This window comes from Myxine glutinosa, chromosome 4 (genome assembly GCF_964187855.1).
Source record: "Myxine glutinosa chromosome 4, kmMyxGlut1.1, whole genome shotgun sequence".
Taxonomy (NCBI): Eukaryota; Metazoa; Chordata; class Myxini; order Myxiniformes; family Myxinidae; genus Myxine; species Myxine glutinosa.
In genome coordinates this window covers 213,118,166-213,131,059 of record NC_136264.1, presented here as the reverse complement: position 1 = coordinate 213,131,059, position 12,894 = coordinate 213,118,166, and the positions used below count along the sequence as shown (strand labels likewise).

General features: G+C 49.6%; 1 protein-coding gene across 4 annotated transcripts in view; it reads right to left on the bottom strand.

The window, feature by feature from the left end:
• The window catches only part of DIS3L2 (DIS3 like 3'-5' exoribonuclease 2), a 586,325-nt gene that overhangs the window by 99,024 nt on the left and 474,407 nt on the right, over positions 1-12,894 (bottom strand). For all 4 annotated transcript variants that reach the window (XM_078776999.1, XM_068114366.2, XM_068114368.2 and 1 more), the window contains exon 2: positions 4,195-4,726. In XM_078776999.1, coding sequence (XP_078633125.1) covers positions 4,195-4,726 — 532 coding nt within the window. The remainder of the gene's footprint in view (positions 1-4,194; positions 4,727-12,894) is intronic.

Below are 12,894 nucleotides of genomic sequence, written 5' to 3'. Positions count from 1 at the left end.
CCACACCGTTAATGAAGAGGAAGGGGGAGCATCGGATACAGAACAGGGGGGGGGGGGGGGGAGAGGTAGGGTAAGATGTGGAAGAGGAGGAAGAGGTAGGGAGAGCTGTTGAAGGTGTGTCAGAGATTTCAGAATAGCTTGGAGAAAGGGAAGGGTGGGGCACACAAAAGGTTTGATGGTGATTGGGTGAGGCACAGTGAGGTGTTATTTGAGGAGGGGGAAGAGCGAGGCAGAAGGTTGGGGGAGATGAAGGTGAAAGTTGGAAGGGGGAAGAAGCGGGGAGGATGCTTTGAGGAGGAGGGGTGAGAGGGGAATCTAGGAGGGGAGGGGTGAGGGAGAGTCTCGGAGGGGAGGGGTGTGGGGGGAGTTTAGGAGGGAAGGGGAAAGGGGGGAGATTTGAAAGGGATGGGTGATGGGAAGGATTTGGAGGGGAGGGGCAAGGGGGAAGGTTTGAAAGAGATGGGTGATGCGGAAGATTTGGAGGGGAGGGGCAAGGGGGAAGGTTTGAAAGAGATGGGTGATAGGGAAGTTTTGGAGGGGAGGGGTGATGAGGAAGATTTGGAGGGGAGGGGTGATGGGGAAGATTTGGAGGGGAGGGGTGAGATTGGATTTTAGAAAGTGTACGATTCATGGAAAACGAACATTTATTGCAAAATGAGTTTATTGTGACCTTCGAGTCAAAAATACGTTTGAGGATGCTGGAGGGGGTTGGAGTGCAGGAGAGTTTCGGGAATGTAGAAAAGTGGAACTGTAAGAGATGGAATTTTTTTTTGGAATGAATAGATTTGGTGAGCAAGTCGAAAGCATCCTTTTTCGAAGAAGAAGAAAAAGGTGTTAGAATATATGACAGAATACAGTACTTCAGGTGAAAGTTTAAACATTTTTAAATTGAGCAGTGAAAACTATCTGGGGGAAATGGAAAATGGAAATGGGGGTGAAACATGTGATCGAAGAATGAACGAACAAATAAGCACAACGAATAAACGAATAAGAACAACGAATAAGTACAGAGAAGGAAATATTTTTTTGGTTTTTTTTCTTTTTTTTTTGAGTTGAGATCTTAAACAAGGAAGTATGGGGTGAAAGACTGGGACAAAAACAGAGAACGAAAGTAATTGCAGCACAATCGACGGACCGCTGAGAGAAAAACAAAGCCTCAAGGTCGGACACGGTAGCCCACTAGCCCTAAAAATACACGACATGAATTAACCGACGATTTTGTATACAGGTATGAAAAATTAACACTGAGAATCTTACGAAGGACACACTGCAGGTACACACACCGAAAGATAAATACGGTTTCGACAAAAACACAATTGTGAAAAATTACTTAACTTCGAAAGCGTGAGCGCATGGAGAGCTTCGAAAAGACGTGGCCTTGCCGACAAAGACTGACAAAGACTGACCTGACAAAGACCTCGCTGACTGTTTACCTTTTTCATTGCACTTCTATTTACATTTTTCATTGCCTTCTGTTTACCTTTTTCATTGCCTTCTGTTTACCTTTTTTATTGCCTTCTGTTTACCTTTTTCATTGCCTTGTTTACCTTTTTCATTGCCTTCTGTTTACCTTTTTCATTGCCTTCTGTTTACATTTTTCATTGCCTTCTGTTTACATTTTTCATTGCCTTCTGTTTACATTTTTCATTGCCTTCTGTTTACATTTTTCATTGCCTTCTGTTTACATTTTTCATTGCTTTCTGTTTACATTTTTCATTGCCTTCTGTTTACATTTTTCATTGCACTTCTGTTTACCTTTTTCATTGCCTTGTTTACCTTTTTCATTGCACTTCTGTTTACCTCTTTCCTTGCCTTCTGTTTACCTCTTTCATTTCACTTCTGTTTACCTTTTTCATTGCACTTCGGTTTGCATTTTTCATTGCACTTCTGTTTACCTTTTTCATTGCACTTCTGTTTGCCTTTTTCATTGCCTTCTGCTTACCTTTTTCATTGCCTTCTGTTTACCTTTTTCATTAACACTTCTGTTTAACTTTTTCATTGCCTTCTGTTTACCTTTTTCATTGCCTTCTGTTTACCTTTTTCATTGCCTTCTGTTTACCTTTTTCATTGCCTTCTGTTTACCTTTTTCATTGCCTTGTTTACCTTTTTCATTGCCTTCTGTTTACCTTTTTCATTGCCTTCTGTTTACCTTTTTCATTGCCTTCTGTTTACCTTTTTCATTGCCTTCTGTTTACCTTTTTCATTGCCTTCTGTTTACCTTTTTCATTGCCTTCTGTTTACCTTTTTCATTGCACTTCTGTTTACATTTTTAATTGCCTTCTGTTTACATTTTTCATTGCCTTCTGTTTACATTTTTCATTGCCTTCTGTTTACATTTTTCATTGCTTTCTGTTTACATTTTCATTGCCTTCTGTTTACATTTTTCATTGCACTTCTGTTTACCTTTTTCATTGCCTTGTTTACCTTTTTCATTGCACTTCTGTTTACCTCTTTCCTTGCCTTCTGTTTACCTCTTTCATTTCACTTCTGTTTACCTTTTTCATTGCACTTTTGTTTGCATTTTTCATTGCACTTCTGTTTACCTTTTTCATTGCACTTCTGTTTGCCTTTTTCATTGCCTTCTGCTTACCTTTTTCATTGCCTTCTGTTTACATTTTTCATTGCACTTCTGTTTACATTTTTCATTGCCTTCTGTTTACCTTTTTCATTGCACTTCTGTTTGCCTTTTTCATTGCCTTCTGCTTACCTTTTTCATTGCCTTCTGTTTACATTTTTCATTGCACTTCTGTTTACATTTTTCATTGCCTTCTGTTTTCCTTTTTCATTGCACTTCTGTTTACCTTTTTCATTGCACTTCTGTTTACATTTTTCATTGCCTTCTGTTTACCTTTTTCATTGCACTTCTGTTTACCTTTTTCATTGCACTTCTGTTTACCTTTTTCATTGCACTTCTGTTTACCTTTTTCATTGCACTTCTGTTTACCTTTTTCATTGCACTTCTGTTTACGTTTTTCATTGCACTTCTGTTTACATTTTTCATTGCACTTCTGCTTACCTTTTTCATTGCCTTCTGTTTACATTTTTCATTGCACTTCTGTTTACATTTTTCATTGCCTTCTGTTTACCTTTTTCATTGCACTTCTGTTTACATTTTTCATTGCACTTCTGTTTACCTTTTTCATTGCACTTCTGCTTACCTTTTCCATTGCCTTCTGTTTACGTTTTTCATTGCACTTCTGTTTACATTTTTCATTGCACTTCTGCTTACCTTTTTCATTGCCTTCTGTTTACATTTTTCATTGCACTTCTGTTTACATTTTTCATTGCCTTCTGTTTACCTTTTTCATTGCACTTCTGTTTACATTTTTCATTGCCTTCTGTTTACCTTTTTCATTGCACTTCTGTTTACCTTTTTCATTGCACTTCTGTTTACCTTTTTCATTGCACTTCTGTTTACCTTTTTCATTGCACTTCTGTTTACCTTTTTCATTGCACTTCTGTTTACCTTTTTCATTGCACTTCTGTTTACCTTTTTCATTGCACTTCTGTTTACATTTTTCATTGCACTTCTGTTTACATTTTTCATTGCACTTCTGCTTACCTTTTTCATTGCCTTCTGTTTACCTTTTTCATTGCCTTCTGTTTACATTTTTCATTGCACTTCTGTTTACCTTTTTCATTGCACTTCTGCTTACCTTTTTCATTGCCTTCTGTTTACCTTTTTCATTGCCTTCTGTTTACCTTTTTCATTGCCTTCTGTTTACATTTTTCATTGCACTTCTGTTTACCTTTTTCATTGCCTTCTGTTTACCTTTTTCATTGCACTTCTGTTTACCTTTTTCATTGCACTTCTGTTTACCTGTTTCATTGCACTTTTGATTACCCACTAAGCATTCCATCACCGTCACAGCCTCACCTGCTTTACCTTCAAAACAGAGGAGTGCATATTAAAGGTGAACCCAGGTAACCATGATCAAACAACCAAGGTCTTTAGCAAGAAGAGTTTTCACACGAATGGCAAATTTGATCAAAGTGAGATGATAGTTTTTGGTTCAGTAGACTTGCTAGGCCTCATCAACTCGCTTCAGAAAACGACGTTGGTGCTGCCACCTTTATCGGTGCGGCCATAGCTGCTGTTACCCGACAACCTGCGAATTTGAGACGAATTTCATCCACACAAAGATAAAACAAAAGGTCTCAAGGAAAGGACTATGGGATGCCCTTTAAACTCACCCTTTTTCCCAGTGATCCGCCGCGGAGCGGTCGGTGCTACTTCCGGGTTCGGAGATTCGATGCTGTGGGCCATCTTGAGGGGCGGCCTGGATGACGACTTCGCTCAGGGCCTCCACCAAATTCCTGACCTCATTGAGGATCGGGGTAGTCGAAGGCCCGAAATCGAGATTCCTTCCAGGTGGCGAGTCGTTCGTCCTTGTGAAAGAGGCCTCGACCTTGTTGTGACACCGTTGCTTGTTCAGGTGCTGCACGACGTGCACGTCTTTGCCTTCTCCAAGAAATGCTTCCTCCATAAACTGTTTATCACTTGTGGGAACCTTTGACACAGTCTCAGCAACCTTTGGGGTGCCACGTCGATGCTTCCTGCACCGATGTGCCTTTTTACGGCCTCTGCCCTCGGTCTGCTTGCCTTCTTCATCATTCTGTCGCCATTCTTTGACAGGGACCTGCAACCTGGCTCCTCCGTCTGTGATGGTCTCCACTTTAGAGGCCTCTGATGACTCCATCCCGTTCAATAACGTTTTCCTCAGATCTGCACAACACCAGCATTGTTAATAAAGCCGCACAAAAATTGCACATTTTCACATTTACAGCAGGCCCAAAAAGGCTGACAGCATGGAACAGGAAGTGCACTAGCCTCTGAGGTGTCCTGATCATATAGGATCATATACACGCCTCTGAGGTGTCCTGACCATATACACGCCCCCGAGGTGTCCTGATCATATAGGATCATATACACGCCTCCGAGGTGTCCTGATCATATAGGATCATATACACGCCTCCGAGGTGTCCTGATCATATAGGATCATACACACGCCTCCGAGGTGTCCTGATCATATAGGATCATATACACGCCTCCGAGGTGTCCTGATCATATAGGATCATATGCACGCCTCTGAGGTGTCCTGATCATATACACACCCCCGAGGTGTCCTGATCATATAGGATCATATACACGCCTCCGAGGTGTCCTGATCATATAGGATCATATACACGCCCCCGAGGTGTCGTGATCATATAGGATCATATACACGCCTCCGAGGTGTCCTGATCATATAGGATCATATACACGCCTCCGAGGTGTCCTGATCATATAGGATCATATACACGCCTCCGAGGTGTCCTGATCATATAGGATCATATACACGCCTCCGAGGTGTCCTGATCATATAGGATCATATACACGCCTCCGAGGTGTCCTGATCATATAGGATCATATACACGCCTCCGAGGTGTCCTGATCATATAGGATCATATACACGCCTCCGAGGTGTCCTGATCGTTATTTGCTTCTCCACCTGACCATAAAACTATCAGATTGGTGTTTTATAAGCATCAATGAGTGCACCATCCCTCTAACAACTCGCTAAGCTGGGGGCACCTGTCAGCATTAGTTGAGGCTGATGGATGACAAAGACCCAAAGGTGTCTTACAATGAAGAGGCAGCAAGTTATCAACATCAGTTACTTGCCCTGACTCTCTATCAACATTAACTGAGACTAGCCAAGTGTGGTGAGTGCAAAACAAAAACATGCATGTTCTTATCAAGCCTCACAATAACAGGGGACATTTATACCTCTTCCAGGGTTTGTCCCCACAATTGGTGCCCCAGAGTTGATTAGGCCCCTAGGAGTACTAAACCACCATTAAGGGGTCTTTTGCTTTCTGCGTTCCCAATATCCGAGCTGTATTTCAGAGCCAGCTGGGACTTTCGGATCAATAATGCAATGTTGCTTCAATAATGTTAATAGAAAATCCGCGGGGTTTTAATTTGATGTTTATTTCATTATTCTTTTCCGAACAATGCCAACAAGTCGTTATACATTCAATTTGCAAGGAAGTCACAAGTCCCCAGACCAAGTCTCAGGTCAATTTCATCAAGTCGCAAAATCTTGCGACTCGTAACCGAGGCGCCAACTCTGTGTACATCGTACTCCTCCGGGTCAAAGGTCGAGGTCTTACACCCCGAGTAGCAAAGCTGGGCACCAAACCGTTAATCCGTTAATTAGCGATTTAACTTTTATGTTAACTTTGAAAATCATTATCGGACTAACTAAATTCCGTTACATTTAACTTCCGTTAACTGAAGTCCGCTGACCCAAAAATTTCATGGTCTACCCGGCTTGTGGGAGGGATCGGCTTGTGGGAGATTCGGCTTGTGGGAGGGGTCGGCTTGTGGGAGGGATCGGCTTGTGGGAGGGGAGATCGGCTTGTGGAAGATTCGTCTTGTGGGAGGGGTCGGCTTGTGGGAGAGGTCGGCTTGTGGGAGAGGTCGGCTTGTGGGAGAGGTCGGCTTGTGGGAGAGGTCGGCTTGTGGGAGGGGCGATCGCCTAGTGGAAGATTCGGCTTGTGGGAGGGGTCGGCTTGTGGGAGATTCGGCTTGTGGGAGGGGTCGGCTTGTGGGAGGGATCGGCTTGTGGGAGGGGAGATCGGCTTGTGGAAGATTCGGCTTGTGGGAGGGGTCGGCTTGTGGGAGAGGTCGGCTTGTGGGAGGGGCGATCGGCTAGTGGAAGATTCGGCTTGTGGGAGGGGTCGGCTTGTGGGAGGGATCGGGTTGTGGGAGGGATCGGGTTGTGGGAGGGGTCGGCTTGTGGGAGGGGTCGGCTTGTGGGAGCGATCGGCTTGTGCGAGGGGTCGGCTTGTGGGAGGGATCGGCTTGTGGGAGGGGTCGGCTTGTGGGAGTGGTCGGCTTGTGCGAGGGGTCGGCTTGTGGGAGGGGTCGGCTTGTGGGAGTGGTCGGCTTGTGGGAGGGATCGGCTTGTGGGAGGGGTCGGCTTGTGGGAGTCGTCGGCTTGTGGGAGTCGTCGGCTTGTGGGAGTCGTCGGCTTGTGGGAGGGATCGGCTTGTGGGAGGGGTCGGCTTGTGGGAGATTCGGCTTGTGGGAGGGGTCGGCTTGTGGGAGGGATCGGCTTGTGGGAGGGGTCGGCTTGTGGGAGATTCGGCTTGTGGGAGGGGTCGGCTTGTGGGAGGGATCGGCTTGTGGGAGGCGTCGGCTTGTGGGAGATTCGGCTTGTGGGAGGGGTCGGCTTGTGGGAGGTGTCGGCTTGTGGGAGGGGTCGGCTTGTGGGAGATTCGGCTTGTGCGAGGAGTCGGCTTGTGGGAGATTCGGCTTGTGGGGGGGATCGGCTTGTGGGAGATTCGGCTTGTGGGAGGGATCGGCTTGTGCGAGGGGTCGGCTTGTGCGAGGGGTCGGCTTGTGCGAGGGGTCGGCTTGTGCGAGGGGTCGGCTTGTGCGAGGGGTCGGCTTGTGCGAGGGGTTGGCTTGTGCGAGGGGTCGGCTTGTGGGAGATTCGGCTTGTGGGAGGGATCGGCTTGTGGGAGATTCGGCTTGTGGGAGGGGTCGGCTTGTGGGAGATTCAGCTTGTGGGAGGGATCGGCTTGTGGGAGGGATCGGCTTGTGGGAGATTCGACTTGTGGGAGGGATCGGCTTGTGGGAGGGGTCGGCTTGTGGGAGGGGTCGGCTTGTGGGAGGGGTCGGCTTGTGGGAGATTCGGCTTGTGTGAGGGGTCGGCTTGTGGGAGGGGTCGGCTTGTGGGAGGGGTCAGCTTGTGGGAGGGATCGGCTTGTGGGAGATTCGGCTTGTGCGAGTGGTCGGCTTGTGGGAGGGGTCGGCTTGTGGGAGTGGTCGGCTTGTGGGAGTGGTCGGCTTGTGCGAGGGGTCGGCTTGTGGGAGGGATCGGCTTGTGGGAGGGGTCGGCTTGTGGGAGGGGTCGGCTCGTGGGAGGGGTCGGCTCGTGGGAGTGGTCGGCTCGTGCGAGGGGTCGGCTTGTGGGAGGGATCGGCTTGTGGGAGGTGTCGGCTTGTGGGAGGATCCGGCTTGTGGGAGGGATCGGCTTGTGGGAGGGGTCGGCTTGTGGGAGTGGTCGGCTTGTGGGAGGGGTCGGCTTGTGGGAGTGGTCGGCTTGTGGGAGGGGTCGGCTTGTGGGAGGGGTCGGCTTGTGGGAGGGGTCGGCTTGTGGGAGGGGTCGGCTTGTGGGAGGGATCGGCTTGTGGGAGGGGTCGGCTTGTGGGAGGGATCGGCTTGTGGGAGGGGTCGGCTTGTGGGAGGGGTCGGCTTGTGGGAGGGGTCGGCTTGTGGGAGGGGTTGGCTTGTGGGAGGGGTCGGCTTGTGGGAGGGATCGGCTTGTGGGAGGGATCGGCTTGTGGGAGTGATCGGCTTGTGGGAGGGATCGGCTTGTGGGAGGGATCGGCTTGTGGGAGGGATCGGCTTGTGGGAGGGATCGGATAGTGGGAGGGATCGGCTTGTGGGAGGGATCGGCTTGTGGGAGGGATCGGCCTGTGGGAGGGATCGGCCTGTGGGAGGGATCGGCTCGTGGGAGGGATCGGCTCGTGGGTGGGATCGGCCTGTGGGAGGGATCGGCCTGTGGGAGGGATCGGCTCGTGGGAGGGATCGGCCTGTGGGAGGGATCTAAGCACGGGCAGCGTCTCCGGTCCGCGCCGGAACTCCGTTTATTTTTCTGGGTCCCTCAGGACAACCAACAACAACAACAACCATGTTGTTGCTTCTCAATTGCAGGTGCAGGCACTTCAAACATACATTAGTTTGATTCGGAACGATCGGCCTGGCGAGCGATATCATTCTGAATGGTAATGAACGCGCCTTTGTACTGTACTGTGCTGTGGTGTGCTGTGGTATAGTGTGCTGTGCTATAGTGTGTTGTGCTGTGCTGTGCCATAGTTTTTTTTATCGGGGGCCTTAATATGTAAGGCCGGCCCATGTTCTAAAGCCCTTAAAAAGACCCAAAAAAGGCTTATTTTTTAGTTTTGGCACTATTTAGGTGGTTTTAGAGCAAAAAAACGTATTTGGGGTTTTTAATAGTAAAAATCAACGTTAACGGTTTATCGATAACTTTCGTTACATTATAAACGAATTAACTGATTAACGGTTATCGAAGTTAACTTTTTGGTTAACGGATTAACGGTTAACGAAGTTAACTTTTTGATTAACTGTGCCCACCTTTGCCTAGTAGTACGAAACCATTGAGGTTTCTCTCCCCCTTTTTCTGACAACGTCTGAGCTGTATCTCAGATCCGGCTGGGACTTTCGGAATGAAATTTGGCATCAAGAAATTGGGATAAATTGGGATAAATTGGGATAAATTGGAATAATTTATCCAGGGTTGACATTTTCATTCGACCTTTACTTAATTTTAAGGTCATGCCCCAATTATAGACATTTTAACATTATTTACCAAAACTCGACTGAGGCTTGTCGGATCAGACCGAAAGTTCCCTCTAGATAGCCTAAAGCAAGTCACATTTACACTTAATTTACATCATTCCCTTCCGGGGTAAAGATAAAGGTAAAATGGTGGTCTGAAAAAAAGAGTTTTTTGTCATCGCTCAATTTTGCCAATGCGGAATCATAGACCTCCTGGCCTTCCAAGATGTTCTTGCATCATAATAGTGCACCTGCAGTGAACTTGTGCACCTGCTATTTGATCAGTGTTCTTGACCTACCTTTTTTGGATAGTGACCAAATGAACAAACGAGAACGACTCTTCGATGTCATGACGTCGACCGATATGCATTCGATGCATCCGCCCACATTATTACATCAATTTAATACTTGTACCAAATTTGCTTTAAATACATTCAGCTCTTCTCAAGTTACCACATTTTTACCTGACATGACCTCCGACCTCTTGACCCCAAAATTTAATCCATTCATGTTTACATCATTATACATACCTGTACCAAGTTTTAATTTAAATCCCTTCAGCTGTTCACAGGTTATCACATTTTTACCTGACATGACATCTGACCTTTGACCTTTGACCTCTGCACCCCAAAATCGAAGCAGTTGATCTTTACATCATTATACATACCTGTACCAAGTTTGAATTAGATCATTACAGCTGTTCTCAAGTTATAGACCTATTACAGACTTTGATCTTTTACCTTGGGACCCCCAAATCTAATCGGTTAATATTTACATCATTATGCATACCGGTACCAAGTTTGAATTATATTATTTCAGCCGTTCTCACGTTAGACATATTTAGACTTTCACCTTTGACCCCAAAATCGAATCAGTTAATCTTTACATCATTCTCCATAAGTGTACCAAATTTGGTCAAAATCCCATCACTGGTTCACAAGTTATCACGGAAACAGTATTTTTACATAACATGACCTATGACCTTTGACCTCGTGACCCCAAAATCTAATCACTTCATCTTTACCTCATTATACATACCTGCACCAAGTTTGACTAAGATCCCTTCAGCTGTTCTCAAGTTATCGCGGTAACGAAAACCTATCACGGTTTAACTACCCAGAGGGTAGTTAAAGAGAGAGATTGGGCTTTAAGGGAGGATGTCGAAGCACGTACGGTGGAAAATACGCGCAGGGAGTGCGTAAACCCACAGGTGTGCGCTAACGTGCAGTCGGAGGAGGAGTCCGATCACGGGGCGGAGCTTACGTGTTTCGCGGAGTCCAGGTGCGCGGACACACCCACCAATGGTGCCAATGGGGAGTGCGGGAATTCTATAGGCATAGGGACTCTCCATGGGGTGTGTGCGTGCTTGAGTGTGAGGGTGCACATGTGCGGTGTGCAAGTCCTGCGGGGCACATGTGCGGTGTGCAAGTCCTGCTGGTGCACATGTGCGGTGTGCAAGTCCTGCGGGTGCACGTGTGTGGTGTGCAAGTCCTGCGGGTGCACGTGTGTGGTGTGCAAGTCCTGCAGGTGCACGTGTGCGGTGTGCAAGTCCTGCGGGCACGCGTGTGCGGTGTGCAAGTCCTGCGGGGGCGAGTGTGTGGTGTGCAAGTCCTGCGGGCACGTGTGTGCGGTGTGCAAGTCCTGCGGGCGCGTGTGGGCGGTGTGCCAGTCCTACTGGTGCACATGTGCGGTGTGCAAATCCTGCGGGGGCACTTGTGCGGTGTGCAAGTCCTGCGGGTGCACATGTGCGGTGTGCAAGTCCTGCGGGTGCACGTGTGTGGTGTGCAAGTCCTGCAGGTGCACGTGTGCGGTGTGCAAGTCCTGCAGGTGCACGTGTGCGGTGTGCAAGTCCTGCGGGTGCGCGTGTGCAGTGTGCAAGTCCTGCGGGTGCGCGTGTGCAGTGTGCAAGTCCTGCGGGCACGCGTGTGTGGTGTGCAAGTCCTGCGGGCACGCGTGTGTGGTGTGCAAGTCCTGCGGGCACGCGTGTGTGGTGTGCAAGTCCTGTGGGTGCGCGTGTGCAGTGTGCAAGTCCTGCGGGGGCACGTGTGCGGTGTGCAAGTCCTGCGGATGCGCGGGTGCCAGTCCTGCTGGTGCACTTGTGCGGTGTGCAAATCCCGCGGGTGCACTTGTGCGGTGTGCAAATCCTGCAGGTGCACATGTGCGGTGTGCAAGTCCTGCGGGTGCGCGTGTGCGGTGTGCAAGTCCTGCGAGTGCATGCGGTGTGCAAAGTCCTGCAGGTGCACGTGTGCGGTGTGCCAGTCCTGCTGGTGCACTTGTGCGGTGTGCAAATCCTGCGGGTGTGCCGTCCGAGCTCGTACCCGGGCCGGCAGCACGGGTCAGGGTAGTGGACACGGCGGGGCCGTCTCGCGAGCCGTGTGCTTCAGCAAGCGATGAGCGCACGGTCCGCGTCGACGAAGCTGCGCCATCCGTGCATGCCGGCACGAGTGAGCACACGTGCACCGGTGAGTGTGAAAGCGTGTGTGGCGTCGGTGCGATCAGAGTGGATTGTGAGGATGTGGAAGGAACGCGACTGGGGGAGCCGGTCGTAGAGACGGACGGCTTTGTTTGAAATTTAAAATGGCTTCCCCACGTTACGGATTCGGACCTGGTGGAGCCGACTGGAGGGGTGGTGTAGGGGGCGCTGCACGTGGGAGCATGCTTGCAGGTAGCCTTTTGCAAAGATAGAACGTGGGATGGGAAATGCTCCCGTCGGGTTTTATATTGAACCCGACGGTTGAAACAGAATCGCTGCCAATTGGACGCGTTTTATCGCTCCAGTAAACCTGACAGAGAAGGACGGAGCAGGAAGGCCAGATTTGGGAGACGGGGAATCCCGAGAGAATCCTGGAGAAAGGGTGCGGGAAGCTCGGGGATTCCCGCGGGGTCGCCGTGCTAATTTGCGGGTTAGCGGGGACACCTGCAAGACTGTAGGTAGGGGTCACGTGGAGACGCGGGGTTGTGTGCACGCCAGACCGTTAGGCGCGTGGGGTAGTCGTGCTTGAAAGCACGGCGCACGGAACAGGAACGTGCCGTGGGGCCGGTGCTTTGTGCCCGGATAGAGGAGGCGTGGCCACCGCGGCTGTGGGCGGGGCCTGCGTGACGCACTTTGAGTTTGTCGTGGCTCTGTGAGACAGCACTGCGGGAGGTTCGCGGCACGAGTGGAGTGTCGGGCGTGCATCACGCATCTGGAGGCACGGAGGAAGGCAAGGTGTCGGGCGTGCAGCACGCGTCTGGAGGCACGGAGGAAGGCAAGGTGTCGGGCGTGCAGCACGCGTCTGGAGGCACGGAGGAAGGCACGGTGTCGGGTGTGCAGCACGCATCTGGAGGCACGGAGGGAGGCAAGGTGTCGGGCGTGCAGCACGCATCTGGAGGCACGGAGGAAGGCAAGGTGTCGGGCGTGCAGCACGCGTCTGGAGGCACGGAGGAAGGCAAGGTGTCGCCGTCGGGCGTGCAGCACGCGTCTGGAGGAAGGCACGGTGTCGGGTGTGCAGCACGCGTCTGGAGGAAGGCACGGTGTCGGGTGTGCAGCACGCGTCTGG